At 43.2% G+C, this 26,444-nt stretch overlaps 1 protein-coding gene, 2 non-coding genes and 1 pseudogene across 3 annotated transcripts; all 4 read left to right on the top strand.

Annotated features, from left to right (window-relative positions):
* Window positions 1-4,566: 4,566 nt before the first annotated feature.
* HSPA8 (heat shock protein family A (Hsp70) member 8) lies at window positions 4,567-9,081 on the top strand. The gene is made up of 9 exons (XM_019975169.2): window positions 4,567-4,712; window positions 5,433-5,642; window positions 5,937-6,142; window positions 6,290-6,442; window positions 6,526-7,081; window positions 7,287-7,489; window positions 7,730-7,928; window positions 8,127-8,359; window positions 8,647-9,081. Exons 2-9 carry the CDS (start codon window positions 5,438-5,440, stop codon window positions 8,842-8,844), a joined length of 1,953 nt encoding a protein of 650 aa, XP_019830728.1. The 5' UTR covers window positions 4,567-4,712; window positions 5,433-5,437; the 3' UTR covers window positions 8,845-9,081.
* Window positions 7,127-7,214, top strand: LOC139176177 (small nucleolar RNA SNORD14). The gene has a single exon (XR_011560633.1). It is a non-coding gene; the product is annotated as a small nucleolar RNA SNORD14 (small nucleolar RNA).
* On the top strand, window positions 8,449-8,532 carry LOC139176179 (small nucleolar RNA SNORD14). Its single transcript, XR_011560635.1, has one exon. It is a non-coding gene; the product is annotated as a small nucleolar RNA SNORD14 (small nucleolar RNA).
* Window positions 9,082-9,228: 147 nt separating the features above from the next.
* On the top strand, window positions 9,229-19,722 carry LOC139187299 (large ribosomal subunit protein uL16-like; annotated as a pseudogene).
* Window positions 19,723-26,444: the final 6,722 nt, after the last annotated feature.

Raw genomic sequence — 26,444 nt, 5'->3', positions numbered from 1 at the left:
GCTAAGGGTGCAGTTTCAGTCACTGGTCAGGGAACTACAGTCCTGATAGGTGAGTGGGGCAGCCAAAAGTAATTAATTAAACATTGTTAAAAAGGCAGCAGGCTATGAGAAAGGAAAAGTAGTGCTAAATGTGGTGATGAAATCCCTGTTTGTTTTGGGAATCTAAGTTCCCCAACCAGGGATCAAATCTGTACCCCCTGCACTGTGAGCAAGGAGTCTTAACCACTGGACCACCAGGAAAGTCCCGACGAAAGCCCTGTTTCTAAAATGGGAATCAGGTGCTTAAAGGGGAAAAGTTGACCTAGGATTTTGTCCCGTTTTTGTTTTCATTTTTACCTCTAATTATCACATACTATAAATGCATTTCTAAAGTCCTTTAAGAAGCAGGTTTTACCCTTGACTAAAAGTTTCATTTTGAGTTTTGTCTTCCTCTAAAAAAAAAGTTGGGGGCAATTCCCTGCAGTCTAGTGGTTAGGGCTCTATGCTTTCACTGCCAAGGGTGCTGATTCAATCCCTGGTCAGGGAACTAAGAGCCCACAAGCAGCACAGCTCCGCCAAAAAAAAGTTGGGAAATGAAACACTGAGGAAGCAAAGAATGTCTGCCATTAGTTTAAGAGGGTTAGCATATTTGGAATGCTTCTTATACTAACACTGCCTCCTTGTAAGATATAAATTTCTTATTTACTTCACCAACTTACTCTTCTAGTTGTGTGGTGTCCAGGCAACATATCAATTCTGCTGTGTAATTCAGAGAATTCTCATTCCAGGAGTATCTGAGCCAAACTGAGTATTCTGTGGCAGCTGCGGCAGTGCCATCACTAGCAATTTGCTCTTATCATTATTTATTACCTTTGAACCTAAGGTTTCCTGCCTATGCCTCCACAGGCAGGAGTCAGTCCCCTTTGCATGAAAAGGTTTAAACAGGTTAGTTATTAGAAGACTAAAATACTAGTTGAATATTCGTATTTTGGAAATCTGTTCACACTGGAGATCTACAGAAATGCCACAAATTATTACCTGAAATCAGAAATTCTAGAAATTGAAGATTCTGAGATGAGATACTGAAGTCTTAATAGTGATGGTGTGCTTGCTTCTCTTTCAGTCAGGCTTTTGGGTTCAGATATGACAGGCTCTGGGGTTAAAATAAAGTTTGAACCATTACTTGTGTCAAACCATATTCCATTAACCTTGCAAGTCAAATACATTTGATTCTTTAATAAAAAACAAAAAAGGATAAAATAGATGGTAGAAGAAAAGGTATTTGTAGAAAGAAGATACAGATGGAATGATCTGGATGTTTAGAGAATAGCCATTTCAATAAAATATATATACACTAAACTTAAAATTGTAAAATAATGAAGTGATGCCTTTCTTGTTACACTGTATAAAAAGAATTTCAAAACTGCCATTGCAAAAAGACATAATTTTGTCTGATTTCTGGTGTTAAGCTGTTTATATTTCAATTTTAACTTCAAGTTGCCTTGTCAATGGGACTGTGTTTGACCACAAAAACCAAATATTTATTACAGATGCATCTGTGTCAGCAATTTAAAAATAAATAAGTGAAGGTGACACTACAGGAGAGGCTGAAGCTCATATAATCTGCACTGGAAATTTATTTATTAGCTTGCTGCCAAGTGAAGAAAAAAACTCAGACTGCATATGATGTATTATTTATTGATTTTAGTCACAAATATATCAAGCACTTTTTTCTCACAAGGCAAGATACTAAGTAGTCCTGGACATACAAAGGGATGACAAAGTTCATAACAGTTTCTGCCATTAAGGACTTAATCAAAATAACAAATAATATTTATTAAGCAATATTTTATGCCAAGGTGAAGTACCAATAAAAAAGTACACACTAACGGGTTCAAACAAATCTGGGGGGAAAAGTTACCAAATTAAATGAGGTAATATATGCAAAGCCCTTAGAATGCTTGGCCTGTGACAGGCACTCAAAAAATGTAAATCATGACCCTCTTTCCCAGCCAGAAGCCCTAGGGTTCAGATTCCAGTACTGTAGCCCTTAAAACCTTGTGCATTTAAAAGAGGTGGAGACAGGGCATTTATCATAATCTGAACTTTAAATACAAGATAAATTCTAGTTAAAAAGAAGAGTCTTTGAATCCTAGAACATGTTCTGAAAGTGACCAGAGACCATAAAGGAAGCTTATCTGCTCAACTTTCTGCAATCACTGCTATTAGGTGCAGTTCCCCAAACCCGTGTATTTGAGCCTTCGTTCTACTTTCCACTGCTTCATATATTGTAGGTAGTTCAGAGCTAAGTTTAAAAACTTGCAAAACGTAGGGTGTGGTTCACATTGTACTTGATAAGTTGGGTGGGGAGAGGAAGTCTGCAGATGATAAAGAAAATTGAAAAAAGCCTGCCTCAGCACACATTTTTCGCTTTCTGCAGTTCGAGTTACATGAGTTTCCAGGAAGGAAATAACTAATTTTAAAACACCAAAGAATCTGGAATTAACAGCTAGGCTACTCTAGCTCAGCCAGCTGCTTAACTTCCCACAAGTAACATCTCTAAACCTCATTTCTCTCCCAACACAGGAATGAATGCTATGTCTCAGAGAACTGTCTTGATGATAATGAAATAACAAATGAAAGCACATTGTACCCCATGAAAACATCATATAAAACGAGCTCCTTGAAAAATGGCGAGAAATTAGGTGTGTAGCTCCATGGACTCAAGCCCACATTTCCCTCCAGAAGGCAAATACAGAAAGAAAATCCTTTGATCCAATATTCGACTCTGTCTCTAGGCTTTACTGGCTTTGACAAGGGAACGGTAACCCCTTTCTGTCAGCTTCTCTCTCAGTCTGGAGACGTTTCTAATTCCAGCCACACTACTGAAAGTTCTGCTAGGTACTCTTAAAAACCCCTTTCACCTATTTGTGCCCATTCATCTACTAAACAGGAACACTACAGTCTGTTTGAAAGAGCACACTGTAAAGCATTCAACGTGGTGAGAAAGGCTTAACAAGGCCCCGAACACCACGCCATGCACCACAATTTGAAATTCTAGGTACCCTGTTTTACGCACTCCACTCGTTCAGTAACATTTTCAACGCCTCTCTGCCAGGTCGCTCGGTTAGTTTTTGACGAAAGTCAAGGCAGGAAATGTATTACCTCATATTACTGAGAACAGGAGGCTCAGGAAGTCTAAATACAAGGACATCGGGCTACCGGAAGCCAGGTTCCTAACGCCTGGATCATTTACAAGGAAAGAACTTCCTGCTGCTGCTGCTAAGTCGCTTCAGTCGTGTCCGACTCTGTGCGACCCCACAGACGGTAGCCCACCAGGCTCCCCCGTCCCTGGGATTCTCCAGGCAAGAACACTGGAGTGGGTTGCCATTTCCTTCTCCAATGCGTGAAAGTGAAGTCGCTCAGTCGTGTCCGACTCTTAGCGACCCCATGGACTGCAGCCCACCAGGCTCCTCCGCCCATGGGATTTTCCAGGCAAGAGTACTGGAGTGGGCTGCCATTGCCTTCTCCGAAGAACTCCCTAGTTTTTCTTTAAAAACACAAAACTGAAAAGTGCGGGGACCCGGGCCGGTGGAGGAGGGGCCAAGCCAAGAAGCCCCATCTATTTTCGGCGGGAGATTAGGGGCGGCGGAGGCATCAGCGCTCCAAAAACCGAGTTTGGCCATCTATTTCGCTGAGGGTCGACACAGCATCCCACCCCGGAGGTTGAGAAGTCGAACCCGCCCCCTCCCCCCCCAATCTCTGCGTGGGGGTCAGCCGGCCTCCACTTTCCATGACATGAGGTGCTAGGGGCCTGTCCGGCTAACCTGTCGCACCCTGCGCAGAGGCGAGACCCCCAACCTCCCTTCTTTCCGCCACGGCGGCTGGCCGGCTTCTTCCATCCCTACATCTGGGTGCCACTGGACAAGTTACCCTCCCAGCGCCCTGAGGTAGGAACGTCCGACTCCGCCGCTCTGGATCAGCTCTAGACTAGAGCCGCGCTGGCTATGTGGGTGCGTGGCCTCCGGGAGGTCCTAGAAAATCACCTATAAGGCCAGGGTGGGAGTCGGGCAAGAGAATTGTGGGGGAGGGGCGCAACCTTAGCCGCCATTTTGTCCTCGCTCCACTTCCGTCTTCTCTCCCCGGCTCCTGCGGCCGGACCCCTCCCCGCAGGCCCTGAGCTCTAGCTCCCGGGGTTCCGCATGGGCAGGATTGCGGGTCGCGCTGCTGTTATTGGCTGGTTCCAGATTGGCCCGCCCCGCTTCCTCCCTCTCCTTCCGTCCCTCCCGCCTGAGCTTTCTGGGGACGCATGCGCAGCGGCAGACGCGCCCTTCCTCCCCCCCCGCAGCCCTCCGCCAGGGGTGACTGAGGACTCCCGCGCGCGGGCTCCGTCGGCCCCACCCTCCCTTTCCCCGGGGCCATTCGGAGAGCGGGGGCGAGAATGAAAGTTCCAGAACGCTGCGGTGAGTGCGTCATCGGGAGGCGGGGCGGGCTGCGGCCAGGAGAGGCAGGCCCGAGCGGTAGAACCGGGTTCGTCATTGGGTCTTGCGGATGTGGCCGCGCCCCCATTGGCTGAGGGAGATATGATGGGCACCGGCAGGGGCGGGCTCCTTCTGGAAGGTTCTGAGGCAGGGTATAAGAGACGGGGCGGCGGGCGGAAACCGGTCTCATTGGACGCACCGGCAGCATTCCAGGTTGCTGACTCTTTCAGCAGAGCCGGGCCTACGCTTTTGGTAAGTAAGGCCTACATATTTCAGCCTTCGATGGTTTGTCGGCAGCATAAAGGTCTCTGCAGGCTGCATGGATTTGCGGCCGCCTGGGACTTTCTGAACATCTCAGGCGGGGGGTGGTGTCTGGCAATTCTTTTGCCTGGATTGGGGGGCTTTGTTGAGGGGAAGCGGCAGCCCAGGGGTCCAATCGCGACCGAGGAGCGGGGCACGGAGGGAAGGCGGCGTGGGAGGCCATGCGGTGAGAAAGGGGCTGCACTCGTCTACAGGGCGTGGAGCTAGCGGCTTAAAGAGTCGGCGGCTCTGTTTCCTCCTTTTAAGATCCAGTGCTCTTAAAAGAGGAAGCCGTCATTGGCGCGGCTCCAAGATGGGGGAGGGGGCTTCAGGGCATTTGCAGGCCTTGCGGCTTTGAGTACGGGGAGGGGGCAGGGCTAAGGTTCAGCCCGGGGCACGGGACCACGTGTTCAGCTATGCCGCAGAACAGACCCTCCTTGCCGGTTTTTCTGTCTGCGGCGGCCTCCGCGGTTGGCAAGGCAACCTTACTGCAGCGCTTTACACGCTTGCTGTGATCCTCCCGCGTGATTATTTCCGACAAGGACAGAGTTGCTTGGGTGAGGTGCTAAGTAGAATTTTCAGAGTGGTCGTACCAGTTTGCGTTGACTTGGTAAATGTCTTGGTGTTTAATCCGGTTTTTTACCCCCCCCCCCCGCTTTTTTCCGCCTTTAGCAACCATGTCTAAAGGACCTGCAGTTGGCATTGATCTTGGCACCACCTATTCTTGTGTGGGTGTCTTCCAGCACGGAAAGGTGGAAATAATTGCCAATGATCAGGGGAACCGAACCACCCCAAGCTATGTCGCCTTTACTGATACCGAACGGTTAATCGGTGATGCAGCAAAGAACCAAGTCGCAATGAATCCCACCAACACGGTTTTTGGTAAGCCTTAATTGTATTGTGAATTTGAGGGATTTAGGCAGTGTGTAATTTGAGAAGCTGTTAAGTGTGAGGCGGCCATGAAATCCTTGAGAATAAGAAAAGATAAACCTGTAAGAAACTTAATTATCCTTTCAAAATCTAATTGTAGTATCATGGTTATTTAGAAGTTGAATCCATTTAGTTGTATGAACCTGCATTGACAGCATTTAGTCAGTAGGAAGGTGAGTTTAAGTTCTTAGTGAAAAGATGATGTATAATGAAATCCAAGGTAACAGTGTTTGATATCTTTGATAGATGCCAAACGACTTATTGGACGAAGATTTGATGATGCTGTTGTCCAGTCTGATATGAAACATTGGCCCTTCATGGTGGTGAATGATGCTGGCAGGCCTAAGGTTCAAGTAGAATACAAGGGAGAGACAAAGAGTTTTTACCCAGAGGAGGTGTCATCCATGGTCCTGACAAAGATGAAGGAAATCGCAGAAGCCTACCTTGGGAAGGTGAGTACCATAGTGCAGGAGGATGTGGAGGTTACCAGATTTCTTGGTAGTGTGGGGTTCTGGCTGACTCAAGGGTGAGTGGTAAAACTAGAATGATGAAGATGTATTTTTGCGTATCCAACTTGTTTTAATCTTTTTTCTTGCTAGACGGTTACCAACGCTGTCGTCACAGTACCTGCCTATTTTAATGACTCTCAGCGTCAGGCTACCAAAGATGCTGGAACTATTGCTGGTCTCAACGTACTTCGAATCATCAATGAGCCAACTGCTGCTGCTATTGCCTATGGCTTAGACAAAAAGGTACATATATGTTCTATATATGTCTGAGTCAAAACTGATTTATCACAAACATGAAAATAAATGGTTTGTATTTTAACTTTCAGGTTGGAGCAGAAAGAAACGTGCTGATCTTTGATTTAGGTGGTGGCACTTTTGATGTGTCAATCCTCACTATTGAGGATGGAATCTTTGAGGTCAAATCTACAGCTGGAGATACTCACTTGGGTGGAGAAGACTTTGACAACCGCATGGTTAACCATTTTATTGCGGAGTTCAAGCGTAAACACAAGAAGGATATCAGTGAAAACAAGAGGGCTGTCCGTCGCCTCCGTACTGCTTGTGAGCGTGCTAAGCGCACTCTCTCTTCCAGCACCCAGGCCAGTATTGAGATTGATTCCCTCTATGAAGGAATCGACTTCTATACCTCTATTACCCGTGCCCGATTTGAAGAATTGAATGCTGACTTGTTCCGTGGCACCCTGGACCCTGTGGAGAAAGCCCTTAGGGATGCCAAACTGGACAAGTCTCAGATTCATGATATTGTCTTGGTTGGTGGCTCAACCCGTATCCCCAAGATTCAGAAACTTCTCCAGGACTTCTTCAACGGGAAAGAACTGAATAAGAGCATCAACCCTGATGAGGCTGTTGCATATGGTGCAGGTAATCTCTTTAGCTAAACAGCAGTTACGAGGCCTAAGCTAAATTTCGCTGTGATGAATGATTTTTAAACATTCGTAGTTTCCACCAAAAGCTTTAGTTAATGATGGCAAAACTTCCTTGGATGTCTGAGCGATTGAGAATTGTTAGTAAGATAATGAGTTCAACTGTGGTTTTCTTTAAAAAAATAATTTTCTCTTTAATGTAGCTGTCCAGGCAGCCATTTTGTCTGGAGACAAATCTGAAAATGTTCAAGACTTGCTGCTGTTGGATGTCACTCCTCTTTCCCTTGGAATTGAAACTGCTGGTGGAGTCATGACTGTCCTCATCAAGCGCAATACCACCATTCCTACCAAGCAGACGCAGACTTTCACCACCTACTCTGACAACCAGCCTGGTGTGCTCATTCAGGTAAGCTGGCTCAGTTTGAGCTGCTGTAAAATTGGGCAGGATTTGTTCTGCTGTGATGATGGATTCCAAAACCATTCGTAGTTTCCACCAGAAATCCTGTGTTGGCCAACTCCTTCCTTGGATGTCTGAGCGATCAGTCTTGCCTAATCAAGCTTATATAAATTTAAGCTAGCAGAGAAACCCTGAGTTTTCCCCTCTGTTTTTGTAGAATTTCTGTAATACTGAATGTAATTTCTATAGGTTTATGAAGGTGAGCGTGCCATGACCAAGGATAACAACCTGCTTGGCAAGTTTGAACTCACGGGCATACCTCCTGCCCCCCGTGGTGTTCCTCAGATTGAAGTCACTTTTGATATTGATGCCAATGGCATCCTCAATGTTTCTGCTGTGGATAAGAGCACAGGAAAAGAGAACAAGATTACCATCACTAATGACAAGGGTGAGTTTGGGCTACATGTTGTGTATAGTGAGATCTAGGTTTTTAAGACGTTGGGGTTTTGAGTTTTATTTTCCAGGTGTTTCATCTTCCTTAAGAGCATTTAGCCAAGAGATCACACTTAATCGCTAAATGGAGTTGCAGGGTAATTGTTTATTCTTGCATAAAAGGTTGCACCTAAAACACTGGTTAATCTTACAGGCCGCTTGAGCAAGGAAGACATTGAACGCATGGTTCAAGAAGCAGAGAAGTACAAAGCTGAAGATGAGAAGCAGCGGGACAAGGTGTCTTCAAAGAATTCGCTTGAATCCTACGCCTTCAACATGAAAGCTACTGTTGAGGATGAGAAACTTCAGGGCAAGATTAATGATGAAGACAAACAGAAGATTCTTGACAAGTGTAATGAAATAATCAACTGGCTGGATAAGAACCAGGTTTGTAATTATTGCTAGAAACTTCAGGGTATGGGGTTTTGTGGGTTAAGGGCTTTAGCAAAAACTTAGGTTGGTTTTTTAAATTGAGGTCACAATGATGAATGGTCCAAAACATTCGCGGTTTCCACCAGAACCCTAGATGTTGGCAATTCCTTCCTTGGATGTCTGAGTGACCCAAGACCTCCAATGTAACCTAAATGCTGTTTATAGTGTCAGGTTGATTGCATCAAAGTTAACCTTCCATTTAAAGAATTTATGGTCATAGAATGTTTTTTATTTCCCTTTAGACTGCAGAGAAGGAAGAATTTGAACATCAGCAGAAGGAGCTGGAAAAAGTCTGCAACCCCATCATTACCAAGCTGTACCAGAGTGCAGGAGGCATGCCTGGGGGAATGCCAGGAGGAATGCCTGGGGGCTTCCCTGGTGGTGGAGCTCCTCCATCAGGTGGTGCCTCCTCTGGGCCCACCATTGAAGAGGTTGATTAAGCCAGCCTAGCATAGATTTAGCATTGTTCCACACAAAATATGGAAGGACCCAAATTGTAGCAAATTCCGTGGCAGTTACGAAGTTGAGCTGCTATAGTAAATAAACTGGGCATTCTTGATACTTGAACATGGAATGTGTGTGCACATGGAAAAACATTGCACTTTACAAGCACTGTATTGTAAGTGGAAAAATGCAATGTCTTAAATAAAATTGTATTTAAAATTGGCACCATCAAATTGTCTGACTCTGCTTACAAGGGTAGTTAAGTGTTTGGGTTTGGGAATTATTTCTCTGGCTAAATATTATAATAGTATCTTAGTTGTCAGATTGTTCAACCTAAGTGAATGCTTAAAGGCTTTGAATTAAGGTAAAGTGGGAAAACATTTCTATCACTATACTCTTGACATAGTGCTAAGTCTATGTTACTACTGTGTAGTTTGAACTGTAGATACTGATGCTTTGCAGGGTCATAGGTTGGGAACAGGTATCTGAAATACTCGGTAAATCTTGTGGTTGACTGAAACAGTTCAGAAGACATTGAGGCAAAAATTGGGCAAGGAAATGGATAACAGGTTACAATCTGCAACTAGACCATCTTACTCTGAAGCCCTGTTAATCCACTGGCAGGCTTTTCTGTTTCCTAACTTGAGGCTTAGGAATTGGGTGCTGTGAAGGTGGCTGTTGAGGTTGGCATAGTGAGGGCCTTTGCCCATCATGTAATTAAGTTTGATAAATTGGGCATCTAATTCTGATTTCGTTTTAAATCAATAGACAACGTTAACTCAGGAACTTGAGAGGCAGAAGAAGATTCTGAATAGTTGTGCTTCTCAAGCCTAATTACACTGGACTGCCTTTAGGTAAGCTTTCTTGGGAACAAAGACCTCAGTATACCTTGGCTGTTTAATCTTGAGTTGACAGAATCAAAGGAATGTTGGGCTATGGGTCAGAGGTCTTGCATCTGGCAGTGTGAATCCTGTAAAGTCATCTTTGTGAGATAATATGTGTTCCACATTCGCAACCCGATGGACTAGGAGTCCTCTGTCCATGGGATTTTGCAGGCAAGAGTACTGTAGTGGGTTGACTTAAGTGCCCTTCTTAGAGGATCTGAACTGGCCCAGGGATGGAACCTGTGTCTTTCAGGTCTCCTGCATTGGCAGGTGGGTTCTAGCACCATCCATGTGCTCGTGATTCCTGCTTAACGACAGTCTGCCACCTAGTGGTCATTTAGGGAAAACTAGGCCAGGGATTGTGGTCTATAAAGTCAGTTTAAGCTCATAGCAGAGTGACCATGGCAGTGGCACCTCACTCCAGTACTCTTGGCTGGAAAATCCCGTGGACTGAGGAGCCTGGCAAGCTTCAGTCCATGGGGTCGCTGAGGGTGGGACACAACTGAGCAACTTTGACTTTTCACTTTCGTGCATTGGAGAAGGAAATGGCAACCCACTCCAGTGTTCTTGCCTGGAGAATTCCAGGGACAGGGAAGCCTGTTGGGTTGCCGTCTGTGGGGTCGCACAGAGTCGGACACTGAAGCGACAGTGCAGAGTGACCAGTAACCCCAGGCTGCTTTAGGTCTCTACTTTGTGTAGCTTTTGGTTCTTCAGTGACCCAACCAACATAGATTGGATTTCAAAATAATGTTTCTACATTAAGTAAACAGTTTTATTTTCAGGTTAGTGGGTATAGCTAGTAGGCTGTCATTGGTAAAACAGTTGAAGTTTAGTAAGATAAAGAATTCAGTAAAATATAACAGTAGTGCATTGCCTATTTTGTGACTTAGGTGTTAATGTTTGACATTGCTCCAGGAAGTTTTGAGCCAGCAGTGAAAGTCATTTTTTCATCAGGTCATGAAGGTGACCTGGTGCAAACCCTGTGGAGCATTTTTGGATTTTTGGTTTGGTTTTTTTTGAGACCACTGAATACTTTTGTATGTGATCTTGGTGAGAAAATTTGAAATGAAATGTAATAGTGAAATACAAGACCTAGCACAATGAAAGGTTATTGGTGGTAGCCATTACTACAAATTGAACAAAATACATGTTTCTTAAATGAGACTGAAGTAAAATGCACTATTTCCTTTACACAGATGGAAATAATGCATTATTGCAGGGCTTGTATAATAGGGTTTGGCAGAAGTTAGGGATTAACTATTTGCTAGTTGCACAGATTTTTCTGTATTTAGTCTAAAAAGAATGCATATGAGGATTCTTGAGAAGTTAAGAGAGGTTGAGTAAACTTCAATTACGCTGGGTGAGGAGAGCCAGTCAGGCATTTAAGTATTGGGTAGACTTTATTCTAGAACTCTGCTCTTGCATACCAGTGTAGCGGCACTGGCTCATCTCAGTGTAGAGCTGGGCTTCACATTTAGTGAGGAATTTTTTTTTTTTTTTAAAGCAAGGGAGTTTGTTATCTGAGAAAAGTTGGAGTTATATACCCAAGTGGCACTAGTCGTAATCTGCCTGCCAGTGCGGGAGATGGAGAGATGCAGGAATGATCTCTGGGTCAGGAAGGTCTGGAGGAAGGCATGGCAACCCACTCCAGTATTTTTGCCTGGAAAATCTGACATGCTACAGTCTGTAGGGTTGCAAAAAGATAGCACTGAATAGACTTGGGATGCACTTAATGATTTTGGTCTCAATGTTCATCATACTTAAAAAGTTCACTGTTAGGTGTTTCCCCGCTCACCCCAGTCTTTGGTGTTCAAACTTGGAGACAACTTTTGCAGCAAGTTGAAGTAATTGGGTTTTAAGAAACCCAATGACTGAAGTCAATTTTTGTCTTCCACTTTTGCGATAGTGTTTTTTAATTTGCTGTGGGCTAAGCCCTGACAGCAGTAGAGGCAGAAACTGCTAAAGATGTGTTCCAGCCTTAAAAATGTCTAGAGTAGCAGGAGAGATTGCCATGCACAAGATGAAGACAGTTACAAGGCGGCATCCTTACTGTGGGAAGACACTAGCAATGTGTATGAATTAGGTTGTTTATCACAGCTTAGGAAAAAATGTGGAGAAGGCGGCCATAAGAACAGCATTTTTTCCATTCAGTTTAAATGAAGTTAAGTGGTTTCCATTTAATCTTACCTTATTTGATTATCTTTTAACAACCATAGAACAAGGGTTGGGTCGTCTGGCTGTGCATGTGTAAGTCTACAGGATGACCAAAGCAACTTCTGTGTGGATTATTGTAATGTGGTTATAAAGAGTCATGCCTCTGGATGCCTGGCATTTAAATTTTGCACAGGGTGCCATTGACTTGGGAAGAGAGCAAAAAGCTCAGGGTCCCTCAATCTCCATGTCCACTTTTAAGAGTTACACCCTCATTTCAGCTGGACTTACTAACACTTAACAATGCTATGGTTGTGTTTAGAAATGTGTTTTTAGTATTCTAATTGAGTAACAGTAATTGTACTTCTAAACTGTCAAAGAATAATTTTTGTCTTTAAAAGCCAGAGCCATATATTTATGCCCCAAAATATTAACTGCAGTCTTTGTGTACTTAAAATGTACTATAAAGAAAATGATGCCTGCAAACAATGCCTTGCTCCAACAATACTGGGTATTTGCTTCAACAATATTGCTGTACAGTATACCTTCATAGAAAAAATAGCCTTTTTAGTTCTATTAAGATGGAATGGAGTTGGTGAAGGAGAGGGAGTCCTGGCGTGCTGCAGTCCATGGGGTTGCGGTCACTGCTGGGCAACTGAACGACAACCAGGTGGACTGGAGTGATGAGTGATTGGGACAGACTGGAAAGGTTGAGGGCTTTCCTTTCAGTAGTCTGTGGATGGCTGTAAGGACATCTTTATCCACTAGATGGCGGTAGGCAACTTAGAAAATGACAGCTGAGGGCGGCTGCTGAAACATTTTCACTTAGGTTCCTGCTTTTTGTTCGTTTCACAAGTTGCCTAACTGGAAGCACAGCAAATGCTGAGGAAGTCCGCCTCAAATGTTCACATTCACATTCCAGGCAAAGCATTCCCAGCTGAGTAAGTTGAACAGGTGCCCTGATGAGGTGTATGGGTTTAAGTAGAGATTTTAGGGTAACTTGAGACAGGTAAGTCAGATACAGAGCTTTGAAATGTACAGGGATGCAGGGAAAAAAGGGGCGTCTCCGTGGGAAGAGAAAAATCGTCTCTCCTGATCCTTTCATGGTCCATTTTTCCAAGTTTAAACTGTTAACGTTATTTCGTTCATCACCCTTGACTCTGACTCCTTAGACTCAGTACCTGTATGAAGTGTTTGAATTCCTCACTAAACTCAAGCTCATGAATGAATGAATGTAAGAATATCTATACTCTCCTGTATAATGTCTGGCACATTATATAAGCATGTAATGGCAAATGAGAAGGGGTGGGGCAGGTACCCAAGAGGTGAGTGGTAGAATATGTTCTCTTTGAGCTTTATGATGGTTTGGTCATGGCTCTTGGAGTGGTGAGAGGCTGGCTGGGTTCAGGCTCCCTACAAATGTTTGCTACAGTTGCTCATTGCAGAGCTGGGGAACCGCATTAGGGCTGCATGAGGTGAGGAAACGATCAAGCCTGGAGCAGCTCTAGCCAAAGGAGACTTGGCGGTAACAGAGCTGTCAGTCTTTGGCCTGAGGGACCACTTGCTCTCTTTAGATTGCCCCTGAGATCTGGGTGATACGGGGAGTGAGTGTGCTGAGCAGTATGAGGACAGTCAGGGCTTACCAGGAAGACTGAGGCCTTTCCTAATAAGCTGGGCTATAGTTCATAGGATGCAGCCAACCCCAGGGCCCTAAGGAAAAGGCTGTGGATCTTCTTGACCTTGGATTAGACACAAAACAACAAGCAACCAAAGAAAACAGGTATGTTGGACTTCAAAAAATTAAAAATGTGCTTAAAATGACACTATCAATATAGTGAAGAAAGGCAACCCACAGAATTGGGGAAAATACTTGTGTGTGTATGTGCTCAGTTGCTTCAGTCATGTCTAACTGTGACCTGTGGGCTGTAGCCCACCAGGCTCCTCTGTCCATGGGATTCTCTAGGCAAGAATACTGGAGTGGGTTGCCATGCCCTCTTCCAGGGAATCTTCCCAACCCAGGAATTGAACCCATATTTCTGGCATCTCCTGTATCACAGACAGGCTCTATTGTACCTAATAAAGTACTGCTATCCAAAATGTACTAAAAAAAACTCTTGTAAACTCAAAAGAGAGAAACCAGTGTTTACAGGGGACAGCTGATCTAAATAGGTATGTCTCCAAAGAAGATACACAATAGCTAATAAGCACAGGGAAAGATGCTCAATATCATTAGTGATCAGAGAACTGGAAATCGAAACCTCAGTGAGAAGTTCAGACTCACTAGGATGTCTGGACAGGAACAGTTGGCAAGGATGTACAGGAATTGGAACCCTCATACACTGCTAATATGGATGTAAAATGCGGCAACCTGTTTGCAAAACAGTCTGGCAATTCCTCAAAAGTTAAACTTAGAATTAATTAACATATGACCCAGGCATTCTACCAGTTATGTACCCAAGAGAAAATATACATCCACACAAGCACTTACACACAGTATTACAATACTTCAAAAAAGACCATAACCCAAATGTCCTTCAACTAATGAATGGATAAATAAAACAGTATATCCACACAATGGAATATTACTTGGCTATAAGAAGGAATGAAGTATTGATACATGCTCTAACGTAGATGATCCTTGATTATATGAAATGTCCAGAATAGGTAAATCTTTTGAGATAGGAAGTAGAAATAGGTGCTTTCATATTGCTGGGGAAAAGGACAGTTGGGGAGAGATGCAGAGTTATTGCAGACAGTTATGGGGTTTTGTTTTGGAATGATGAGATCATTCTAATTAGTTGTGGCAACAGTTGTATAATTCTATGAATATGCTAAAATACTGAATTGCGTACTTTAAATAGATAAATTGTGTGGTACAAATATGACAATTTCAACAAAGCACTTAAAAATTTGGGAGGGGTTGGAGAAGAAGTTGCAGAGCTGGCTTCCACAAAGAGGGGAGGGGGGGGAGGGAGAAAGAGGATGTATGTGAATATAAGATTTTTACTCTCAAGGAACCAAGTAATGTTGGCTGTGCGTTGGTTTTCCTTTTTATCCCCAGCTTCACTGACATAATTGTCATATAATATTGTGTCAGTTTAAGGGGTGCAATGTGTTTGTTTGATACTCATATTGTGAAGTGATTACCACAGTAAGGTTAGTTAGCACCTTCATCACTTTACATAATTGCCATTTACTTTTTGTTTATGGTGAGAACATGTATGATTTACTCTCTTGAATGGACATGTGGACATGGGTTGGGGGGAAAGGTAGAGTAAGATAAATTGAGAGAGTAACATTGACATATATACACTCAGTTCAGTCTCTCAGTCGTGTCCGACTCTTTGCGACCCTGTGGACTGCAGCACGCCAGGCCTCCCTGTCCGTGGCCAACTCCTGGAGTTTACTCAGACTCATGTCCATCAAGTCAGTGATGCCATCCAGCCATCTCATCTGTTGTCCCCTTCTCTTGCCTTCAGTCTTTCTCAGCATCAGGGTCTTTTCCAATGAGTCAGTTCTTCCCATCAGGTGGCCAATGTATTGGAGCTTCAGCTTCAGCATCAGTCCTTCCGATGAATATTCAGGACTGATTTCCTTTAGGATGGACTGGTTGGATCTCCTTGTAGTCCAAGGGACTCTCAAGAGTCTTCTCCAACACCACAGTTCAGAACCATCAATTCTTTAGTGCTCAGCTTTCTTTATAGTCCAACTCTCACATCCATACATGACTACTGGAAAAACCATAGCTTTGACTAGATGGACCTTTGTTGGCAAAATAATGTCTCTGCTTTTTAATGTGCTATCTAGGTTGGTCATAGCTTTCCTTCCAAAGAGCAAGCATCTTTTAATTTCATGGCTGCAGTCACCGTCTGCAGTGATTTTGGAGCCCCAAAAAACAGAGTCTGTCACTGTTTCCATTGTTTCCCCATCTATTTGCCATGAAGTGATGGGATCAGATGCCATGATCTTAGTTTTCTGAAGGTTGAGTTTTAAGCCAACTTTTCACTCTCTCACTTTCATCAAGAGGCTCGTTAGTTCTTCACTTTCTGCCATAAGGGTGGCGTCATCTGCGTATCTGAGGTTATTAATATTTCTCCTGGCAATCTTGATTCCAGCTTGTGCTTCATCTAGCCCAGCGTTTCTCATGATGTACTCTGCATGTAAGTTAAATAAGCAGGGTGACAATATACAGCCTTGAAAGGAATATACCTTCCTTTCCCTGTTTGGAACCAGTCTGTTGTTCCATGTCCAGTTCTAACTGTTGCTTCCTGACCTGCATACACATTTCTCAGGAGGCAGGTCAGGTGGTCTGGTATTCCCATCTCTTGAAGAATTTTCCACAGTTTGTTGTGATCCACACAGTCAAAGGCTTTGGCCTAGTCAATAAAGCAGATGTTGTTCTGAAACTCTTGATTTTTGATGATCCAACGGATGTTGGCAATTTGATCTCTGGTTCCTCTGCTTTTTCTAAATCCAGCTTGAACATCTGGAAGTTCACAGTTCACGTACTGTTGAAGCCTGGTTTGGAGAATTTTCAGCATTACTTTGCTAGTGTGTGAGATGAGTGCAATTGTGTGGTAGTTTGAGCGTTCTTTCGCATTGCCTTTCTTTGGGATTGGAATATATATATACTACCATGTATAAAATAGAAAGTTTGTGTATAGCACAAGGAGCTCAATTCAGTGCTCTGCAGTGACCTAGTGGGGAGGCTCAAGAGGGAGGGGATGTAGGTATATAGAGAGCTGATTCACTTCATTATACAGCAGAAACTAACAGTATTGTAAAGCAGTTATACTCCAATTTAAAAAAAAAAACATTTACTCTCTTAGCAATTTCTAAGTATTCAGTACATATATGTCATGGGGCTGTACATTAGATCCTCGAACTTACTTATCTTGTGACTGAAAGTTTAGACCCTTTTGCCATACTCTCCCATTTCCCTAATGCCCTGTGCTGTGCTGTTTTTTTGGTCACACCTGCGGCATGCAGGATATTGGTTCCCTGACCAGTGATCAAACCCACACCCCCTGCAGCGGAAGTACAGAATCTTGACTGCTGGACCTGGACCACCAAGGAAGCCCTGTGCTGTTGTTTTCTAGTGCCTACACTTCCCTTTGAGACATTGTGGACTCTCAAACCAAGCAGATACAGATTCCAAACCCAGGAGCTGAAACAGTTAGGTTGGTGGGCTGAAAGAAAGCAAGCCCGCAGGCAAGTAACCACTTGAGAGACCCTGCAAATATTCACCGGAAATCTTTTTGTTGATTTAGTGTTTCTTACGTGTCTGTCTGGGACCTGCTCTGCCGTTTACTGGGTTTGTGACCTTGGGCAAATTATTCTTTCTGAAACTGCGTATCTTTACCTATGAAATGGGGATTATAGTCATCAACCATGAGGCTTGTTAGGAGGATTAAATGAGGCAGTGTATGTAGATTGTTTAGCTCTGTGCCTGACTCATAGAGTAAGCGTTAGGACAGCTAGTATTATTAACTATTAGTTAGATAATATTAACATTTCCTAAGGCTGCCATAACAGAGTACCAAAAACTTAGGGGACTTCCCTGGTGGTCCAGTGGTTAAACACTTTACCTTCTAATGCAGGGTGTGCGGTGATTTGATTCCTGGTCAGGAGCTAAGATCCCGCATGCCTCATGGCCAAAAAACAAAACAGAAGCAATATTGTAACAAATAAAGACTTTAAAAATGGTCCACATCAAAAATCTGTAACTCTCCCTTTGGCACGCCACTGAAGATCTTGGTGTCATCATGGGCCACTGCCCTGCCCAGCGTTACCGGTATTGTAAGAGCAAGCCGTACCCAGAGTCTCACTTCTGCCAAGGTGTCCCTGATGCCGAGATGCATCTTTGACATGGTGCGGAAGAAGGCAAAACTGGATGAGTTCCCTCTCTGTGGCCACATGGGGTCAGATGAGTATGAGCAGCTCTCTTCCAAAACCGTGGAGGCTGCCCGTATTTGTGCCAACAAGTACAAAAAGTGGTGAAAAGGTGTGGCAAAGGTGGCTTTTACATCCAAGTGCAGCTCCACCCTTCCACATCATCCTCATCAACAAGGTGTTCTGTCTTGTCCTGGAGCTGACAGGCTCCAGACAGGTATGTGCGGTGCCTCTGGAAAGCCCCAGGGCACAGTGGCCAGGGTCCACGTTGGCCAAGTGACGATGTCCATCTGCACCAAGCTGCAGAACAAGAAGCATGTGATTGAGGCCCTCCGCAGGGCCAAGTTCAAGGTCCCTGGACGCCAGAAGGTCCCCAGAAGTGGGGATCTTCAAAGTTTAATGTGGATAAATTTGGAAACGTGGTGGCCAAAGAGTGGTTCTTCCCCTGTCCCCTGTGGCTGGGGGTCAGATACTCGCCCAGCCGTGCTCCTCTAGACAGAGGGCAAGCCCTGTACGCATGAGAGCCTTGGGCTGTCCCCTCCTTACTCATGCATGCCTAGCAATAAATCCTACTTCCCTGACCCCCGAAACCCCTACAAAGTACCAAAAACTTAACAGAGATGTATTGTCACAGTTCTGGAGGCTAGCAGTTGGAAATCAAGGTGTTGGCTGTGCCATGCTCTCGAGTACTCAGGGAGGGAGTGGTCCGGCTCGTCCCTTCTGGCTTTTGATGGCTGCCTGCATCCTTGGGCTTAAAGATGCATCCGTCCAGTCACGTGACTGTCTTCTCCCTGTATGTCTTCACGTCTTTTTCCCTCTGTGCATGTCTGTTTCTGTGTCCAAATTCTTTTTTTTTTTAAAATAAGGACAGCAGTCATACTGGGTTAGGACCCACCATAGTGACTTCATTTTAACCAATTACCTCTGTAATGACTGTTTCCAAACGAGGTCACATTCCGAGGTTGTGGGGATTAGGACTTTTAACCTTTTTTTTTTTTAATTGGGGTGAAGGGGACACGATTCACCCCATGACAGTCACATTCCCAGTCATCACAGAAGAGGAATCCCCTCCCCAGCTTTTGTGCAAGAATAGAAAGTAAAGCAGCTGAAATCTGAATACCTGTTCTTATGGGGGACCAACCAAAAGGCCTTCCTTTAAAGTCTCTTTCTCAGAAGCAGGCGCACCGGAGGCCACCAGCTGTGGACAGTGCTCCCTTGCATCCTTTTACCCCTTGGTCCCTCTGGATTTTCCACCAACGCCTAATTCTGTTATTTCCAGTGATTTCCCCATGGGCAGCAGTTTATTTCTGTCATCAAGTCTCTGATGAAATCTTTAGCCATGAAATATTTAGTCCAATCCCAACAAATCGTGTATAGTGTTAACATGTCACAAGCTGCCCGTGGCCTGCATTATGTGGTAATTTGGAAGCGAGAGGAGTGATAATGCAGGGCCGGGCTTCTTTTGTGAGCTCGCATTAATGCTGGAGCTGGTGATGTCAATTGACAGCCCATCGATTTGGACTAATAGTGCATGGAGGGGGCAGAATTGGGGCGAGGTAGGGGATAAAGGATATTGACGGTCAGTCGCCAGGATCCCGGCAGCTTTTAATCTATTATTGCTCTCCTTTAATGCAACTTCCGTGTCAACTGCATTTACTTCCACTGGCTCTGCCTGCTGTGCTGAACTGTGAAGCCGGTGGGATGCCACCCCCAGAGTGGCCCAAAGTTCCCCGGTATTGATTCTTTGATACTCTGGGGTGTGAATTATAATTATTTCATTAAGCTCTTTAATGGGTATCAACTATGAACCTTCGCCAGCCCAGGCTGGGGTGGCCAGGGCGAGGCCCGCATCATTAATCTGTGTTCATCTCGTTGCCACCAATTGTCCTGCCCTCAACCCTATTTTTTTCCTCCTATTATCGCGTCTATGGTTTTAGTGGGAAGCAGGTCGATCTACTCTCAGAGAGGAGCTGGGAAGGGGTGTTGCTGATTTGGGGAGGCTGGAGGGGAGGCCACGGTTGAGCAGATTGCATTGTCGGCTATTCACACAGTGGAGCTAATCACTCGTCAGACCTGCTCTGCCCGGCTTTAGTCTGCCTGTGCAAGGACCTAGGTGGTGCACGCCATCTCGGGACAAAGCAACCACTTGCTTGTGTGGCTTTGAGTCTTGTTGTAGCTCAGGAAAATTACATGCCCTCACTGAAGTTGTTCATCAACCTTCCCTTCTGCTCTCAGGGAACTTCACCTCTAGTAGAGGTATCAATAAGTAAATAAGTAGCAACAAGACACTAATGATCCTTGAAAACCGGCAAAGTAGAAGAAGTTATGGCACTCCACAGGAGGGGCCTTGACCCAGGCTTGGGGGTCAGGGAAGGCTTCCTGGAGGGGTAAAAGCCTAAAGTGAACCTGAAGAATAAGTCAGAGGTAGCCACAGGAAAGAGGCACGCTAGTCAGTGGAGCAGTATGTTGGAGAGGCCCCGGGATAAGAGAGAGAGCAGGTCCAAGAAGGGTGAGGACCTCATGTAGTAGAGTAAGACCATACTTTGTATGATGGGGACAGGTCCCTTTCTCACCCTGGTTCTTGTCTTCTACCTGCCTGTCATTGCTGATGAAACTCATCAGGAGCTTGAGGAAACTCAAATAGTCCCAGATGGTATTTCTCATCATTTTATCAGATGCTTTCTTATTTCTACTGTACTTTTTTTTAGGCCAAGAGTGATTTTTATTTCAGGCCCTTATTTGGTTTATGTGGTGGTTTTAAAACATGTCAGCAGTTTTTTTGGGTGTTTTTGAGGGTGGAGCACTCCTTTCATCAGGGTATGGAGTCTTAATTCTTCTCATGAATGCAGGCTGGCTATCCAGACTTCTAATGGATAGAAGGTAGGAGCAGGTAACTCTGAGTAACTTCCAAGTCTAGATTATTAAATTTCTGCTGCTTCCACCTGGTTTTCTGGACATTCACTGTAGACTCTTCAGCTGCCCTGTAGGAAGTCTGATCCTGAGTCCACCAAGTGGAAAGACCACTATGAGAGAAGCTTGAGGAACCCTAGGTGTTGCATGGTCGTAGTCTGGGCACCAGACATGTGAATTAAGCGGCCTTGGAGATGACTCGGCCCGAGCCATCAACCACTATATCTTCATTCAGAGAGCCCCTGAGTGAGAATTGGTCAGCTGAGCCCAGTCAACCATGTGCAAAATCAATGATTGCTATTGTTTTAAGATACTGTTTTAGGGTGATCTGTTATGTGGTGATAGATAATTGGAATAGTTAAACTTGGTTAAGTTTGTGTTAAGTCTGATTACTGTAGCTCCATAACAAGTCTTCAAATCAGGCAGTCTAAGTTCCCCAACTTTGTTCTTCTTTTTCAAGTTTGTTTTGACTCTTCTAGATCTTTTTATTTTCCATGTATATTTTAAAAATCAACTCACTTCTTTTTAAAAAATTGCCTTCTTATATTATAATTGGTATTTTAATGTTGTTATTTAGCTGCTCAGTGGTCTTCAACTCTTTGCAACTCCATGGACTGTAGCCTGCCGGGCTTCTCTGTCCATGGGGATTTCTAGGAAGACTATTGGAGTTTGCCATTTCCTTCTCCAGGGGATCTTGGTATTTTAATGATTAAAGTTTAAATTGGGTAAAGCTGATATCTAAACAATATTACTAAATACCAATCCATGAACATGGCATGTCTTGTCATTTATTTAGGTCTTCTTTGATTTCTGTCAGCAATGTTTTGTAGTTTAGAATGAAGAAATCTTTTGCCTTTTGTTAAATTGATTTCTGTTTACATTTTTTAATGCTATTGTAAATAGAATAGTTTCAAAATTTCATTTTCCAATTAATTGCTTCTATTTTGCAAGGATAAAGTGGAACTCAAATGTTGACCACATATTGTGTGATCTTGCTAAATTCACTTATTAATTCCAGTACTGGTTTTGCCAAGTTTCTTAACGTTTCCTTTTCATAAGCAATCATGTTGTCTGCAAGGAAAGATGATTTATTTCTTCCTTTCCAGTATGAAAAGTTTACTTCTTTTTCTTTCCTTATTGCTTTGACTGAGACCACCAATAAAATGTTGAATGGTGAGAGTGGACATCCTTTGCCTTGTTTCTGATCTTAGGAGGAAAGCACTTAATATTTCACCATTAAGTATGATACTAACTTTGAAGTTTTTTTTTAGTTTTATTTTTAATTGGAGGGTAATTACAGTGCTGTGATGGTTTCTGCCATATATCAACATGATTCAGCCATAGGTATACATATATCCCCTTTCTCTTGAGTCTCCCTCCCCATCCCTGGGTTGTCACAGAGCACCAGATTGGGTTCCCTGTATCATACAGCAAATTCCCACTGGCTATCTATTTTACATATGGTAATATGTGTGTTTCAATGTACTCTCTCAAATCATTCCACCTTCTCCTTCAGCTGCCCATGTCCAAAAGCCTATCCTTTATGTCTGCATCGCCTTTGCTGCCCTGCAAATAGGATCATCAGTACCATCTTTCTAGATAGCATATGTATGGTGTTAATATGCAATATTTATCTTTCTCTTTCTGACTTCCTTCACTCTGTATAATAGGCTCTAGGTTCATTCACTTCATTAGAATGAATTGACTCAAATGTGTTCCTTTTCATAGCTAAGTAACATTCCATTGTGTATATGTCCACTACTTCTTTATTCATTCATCTGTCAATGGACATCTTAACTTTGGGTTTTTCATAGATATTCTTTAATGAATTGAGTTTTGGTATCATGCTTGTATTAAGGGTAAATTTGAGCATGGCGATCTTTCCAATGTAAAACTGCCAGTAGAGACCAAGATGGAGGAAGAAGACTAGTGCAAGAAACACAGGTGCTCTCAATTTAAAGGAAACTAAAAGCAGGAAGTGTTGTAAAATGTGGTTTTCAGAGATAGCTTGGGGAGAATGGGCCAAGAGAGAAGAAAGTCATCAAGAAAGTCATCAAGATGGGACTTGTGGGCTTAGAATAGCTTCCTTCTTCCTCTCCACCTGGTGATCTATTCATTTTTCAAAAGCTGAAATATTCCCTCTCCAGATTCTTCTGGGCAAAGTGGGTGACTCCCTCAGTCAGTGCTCCCTAATCATTCCGCACCTGCAGTAGAGTACTTTGCACACATTTTGGAGCTGTCTGTGTGTCTGGCTCGCTCTCTCCTCAACAGTGAGATCCTCTGAGGTATGGACTATGGCTTCTTCATTTTCACATTCCTCCCCCACTCTTTCTAGAGCCTCCTTCCCTGGGAATCAGGGAGCAGAGTCAGAGCTCTGGGGTCTGCATAGCATGTTCTCCCCACTGTGCAAACCTCAGTAAGTTTTCCTCCTGAAAATGCTTTTCTTTTTTTTTTTTATTAAATTTATTTATTTATTTGGCTCTGCTGGGTCTTAGTTGCGACGTGTGGTATCTAGTTCCCTGACCAGGGATTGAACCTGGGCATCCTGGATTGGGAGTGTGGAGTCTCAGCCACTGGACCACCAGGGAAGTCCCTGAAAATGCTTACTTTAAAATATAATTTCCCTCTAGGAAGTTGTACCAAAGTTGTTTCTGACTTCTGGGAGATTCTGTTTTCTCACTTAATACCTATCTTAGAGGTAGTTGCTACATGCTCTTTTTAGGGGGTAGGCACCTAGTGTATATGTGTTGAATCAAGGGACATAGTTTCTAGTTGTGGCTTAGAAATGAACAAAAGGAAAATCTTGCATGATCTCAGACACAGGGTGTGAATTTGAGTGGAAACTCGATTACTTAAATCCTATTAGTCTTTGAAAAGCATATACTACAATGCAGTGGAGTTACTAACCCAATTAGAGCTTGAACTTCTTTTTTATAACAAATATTCTGCAATATCCTCTTTACTATTCTGGAATGAAACTCATAGGAAACCAAAATATCCCATTTAATACTCTAATTATAAATCTGAAAAAGTGAAAGAAAAACTGTTTGCAATAAATCGATGTGTGTTTTAATAGATGCTCAAGTTCAGTTAAACTGGAAGGCATAACTGTGGGGTTATGCCTTCTGCAGAGTCCTTGTGAAAGCAGAATTCAGCCCACTGTTTTGATGCTTCAGACATCACTGCATGGCTGTCAAGACAGGCTCTTCTGAAATGCTGACCAAATCTTTATATTTTCCTAACTGAAAGAAGGCCATTTCACATCTCCTTTTACATGGTATTTACATTCAGGAAAAATTCAGTTTATTTTTAAATTTAAAAAGACTTTGTGTGTTTTTTTTTTTATACAACATCATAGAAAGCTTTTTCACCTATGTGAATATCCAGGAGGCATTCAGAAATCACTGGGAATGTGAAAGGAAATTTCTTTGGTGTGTAGAACTGACCGCCTTAGTATTGCAAAGAATCAAACCCACCTCCCACCCCACCCTCACTGAAAGCCACAGTGCCTCCAATCACAGCAGCAACAAAAACTTGCTACCAATTTCCCCAGTGCTCTTTAGGGGGCAGTAGCATCCCTAAGCCCTGGTTCTGGAGTTAGCCTTGGTTTCAAAAACCCTGGCATAGCCTCTTCTTGTCTACATGGCCAGTTTATTTTCAGTGTAAAAAGCAGGTGATATACCCAGTCACAAGGTGTATAAAGGTTTAAATGACAGGGTAGCCAGTGACACTCTGTACAATGTCAAGTAACCAGTGCTCAGAAATAGCTAATATATATTGAACATTCATTATGTGTCATGAGTACTAACAACCCTCTGAGTTCAGTGCCATTATTGACTCTAATTTTCCATTGAGTAAATGAGGCCCAAGTTGCTTGCCTAGGTCACATAGGAAGTGACACGGCAGAAGTATGACCACAGGTGACTCCCAAGCTGGTTTGGTTCCTCTTCATGCTATACTGAGTGTACCATGAACAGTGCCAGGCAATGCTGTATCCCTGCAGTTGGGAAAGATTGATCCCTCCTGAAAGGTCACTGCTCTTACAAGGATCTCCACGAGCTAATGCTCTAGAGGTCTCAGGTGACCTGAGGAGGAGAGGGCAGCTAGGCCAGGTGATGGGGGAAGTTGCAAAGGACACACCCACCCACACTCTGCATTTGCCTCCCAACCCCCTTCCCTCCTCCGCATGTGGTGGGATGGAGAGTTCTCCTCCGGGGAGTCCTCGCTGTAATCGTGCCACAGCCTCAAGTGGGAGAGGTGGTGTCCTGAGTTGCACAGGTCACTTGCTTTGAGGACAGGCTGGTTTGGGCTCAATACAAAGAATTTCCCAACATTGACAGCCATCTGACAACTCACATCAATGCCAAGAAAGCACCAGGTGTGTTTGTGGTGGTATGCTGACTCCAAGGGGGCACAGAAATGAGCCAGAGACTCTCCGTTTTAAGGAGCCCCCGGTGAAGAAATCAGTGTAAGGCTCTGTTAGGCTGGAAAAGGAAAGCTTGGGGTGGCTAGGCTACCTACTCTTCTTTTTTAATTTTTTTTAAAATATTTTATTTTATTTTTTTTAATATTTTAAAAATTACTTTTTTACTTTTACTTTAATTACAAAATTCAGTGGTTAAATGTGGATCCACTAATATAATAATACTTGTATTTAAACATATATATATATTTTAAATTTTATTTTATTTTTAAACTTTACAATATTGTATTGGTTTTGCCAAATATCAAAATGAATCCGCCACAGGTATACATGTGTTCCCCATCCTGAACCCTCCTCCTCTTTTTTAATTTTTAAAAACTTATTTTTAAAAAAATTTTATTCTATATTGGACTACAGTCGATATACAATGTGGTGTGAATTTCAGGTGTACAGCAAAGTGATTCAGTTGTACATATTTCTTTTTCAGATTCTTTTCCCATTTAGGTTATTATACAATATTGAATGGAGTTTCCTGTGCTATATAGTAGGTCCTTATTTGTTATGTGTGTTAAATGTAGCAGTATGTATATGTCAGTCCCAAACTCAATCCCCATTTATACCTACCTCCTTTTTTCTCTTTTGATTACCATAAGTTAGTAAGTGTGAGAGTCTGTTTCTGTTTTGTAAATAAGTTCATTTGTATCATTTTGTTTTATTAGATTCCACATATAAGTAATATTATATGATGTTGGTCTTTCTCTGTCTGACTTACTTCACTTCGTATGATGATCTCCAGGGCCATTTGTGTTACTGCAAATGGCATTATTTCTATTCTCTGTCATGGCTGAGTAATATTCCATTGTAAGTATGTACGACGTCTTTATCCATTCATCTGTTGGTGGACGTTTAGGTTGCTTCCATGTCTTTGCTGATTTGAATAGTGCTGCTATGCATATTGGGGTGCCTGCATCCTTTTGAACCATGCTGTGATTTATGTCAAAAAGTGTTCTACCTATGTTTTCCTCTAAGGGTTTTATAGTATATGGTCTTACATATATGTTTTTAATTCACTTTGAGTTTGTGAGTCTGGTGTTGAGACTCTTATGTTGTAATTTCATTCTTTTACATGTAGCTGTCCAGTTCTCCCAGCACCATTTATTGAAGAGACTGTCTTTTCTCCACTGTATGTTCTTGCCTCCTTTATCATAGATTAATTGACCATAGGTGCATGGGTTTATTTCTGGGCTTTCTGTTCTGTTCCATTTATCTGTATTTCTGTTTTTGGGCCTGTACCATACTGTTTTATACTGTAGCTTTATAGTATGGTCTGAAGTCA

This window comes from Bos indicus, chromosome 15 (genome assembly GCF_029378745.1).
Source record: "Bos indicus isolate NIAB-ARS_2022 breed Sahiwal x Tharparkar chromosome 15, NIAB-ARS_B.indTharparkar_mat_pri_1.0, whole genome shotgun sequence".
Classification (NCBI taxonomy): Eukaryota; Metazoa; Chordata; class Mammalia; order Artiodactyla; family Bovidae; genus Bos; species Bos indicus.
The sequence above is the reverse complement of the archived record's forward strand: the minus strand, read 5'-3'. Positions and strand labels throughout refer to the sequence as shown.

What these genes read in the sequence shown, in the direction of transcription:
- HSPA8 (XM_019975169.2), top strand. Translation starts at nt 5,438, where the DNA reads ATGTCTAAAGGACCTGCAGTTGGCATTGATCTTGGCACCACCTATTCT. An exon ending in AGCCTGGTGTGCTCATTCAG is followed by an intron (nt 7,490 to 7,729) that starts GTAAGCTGGCTC and finishes TAATTTCTATAG; the next exon opens with GTTTATGAAGGTGAGCGTGC. An exon ending in ACTGGCTGGATAAGAACCAG is followed by an intron (nt 8,360 to 8,646) that starts GTTTGTAATTAT and finishes ATTTCCCTTTAG; the next exon opens with ACTGCAGAGAAGGAAGAATT.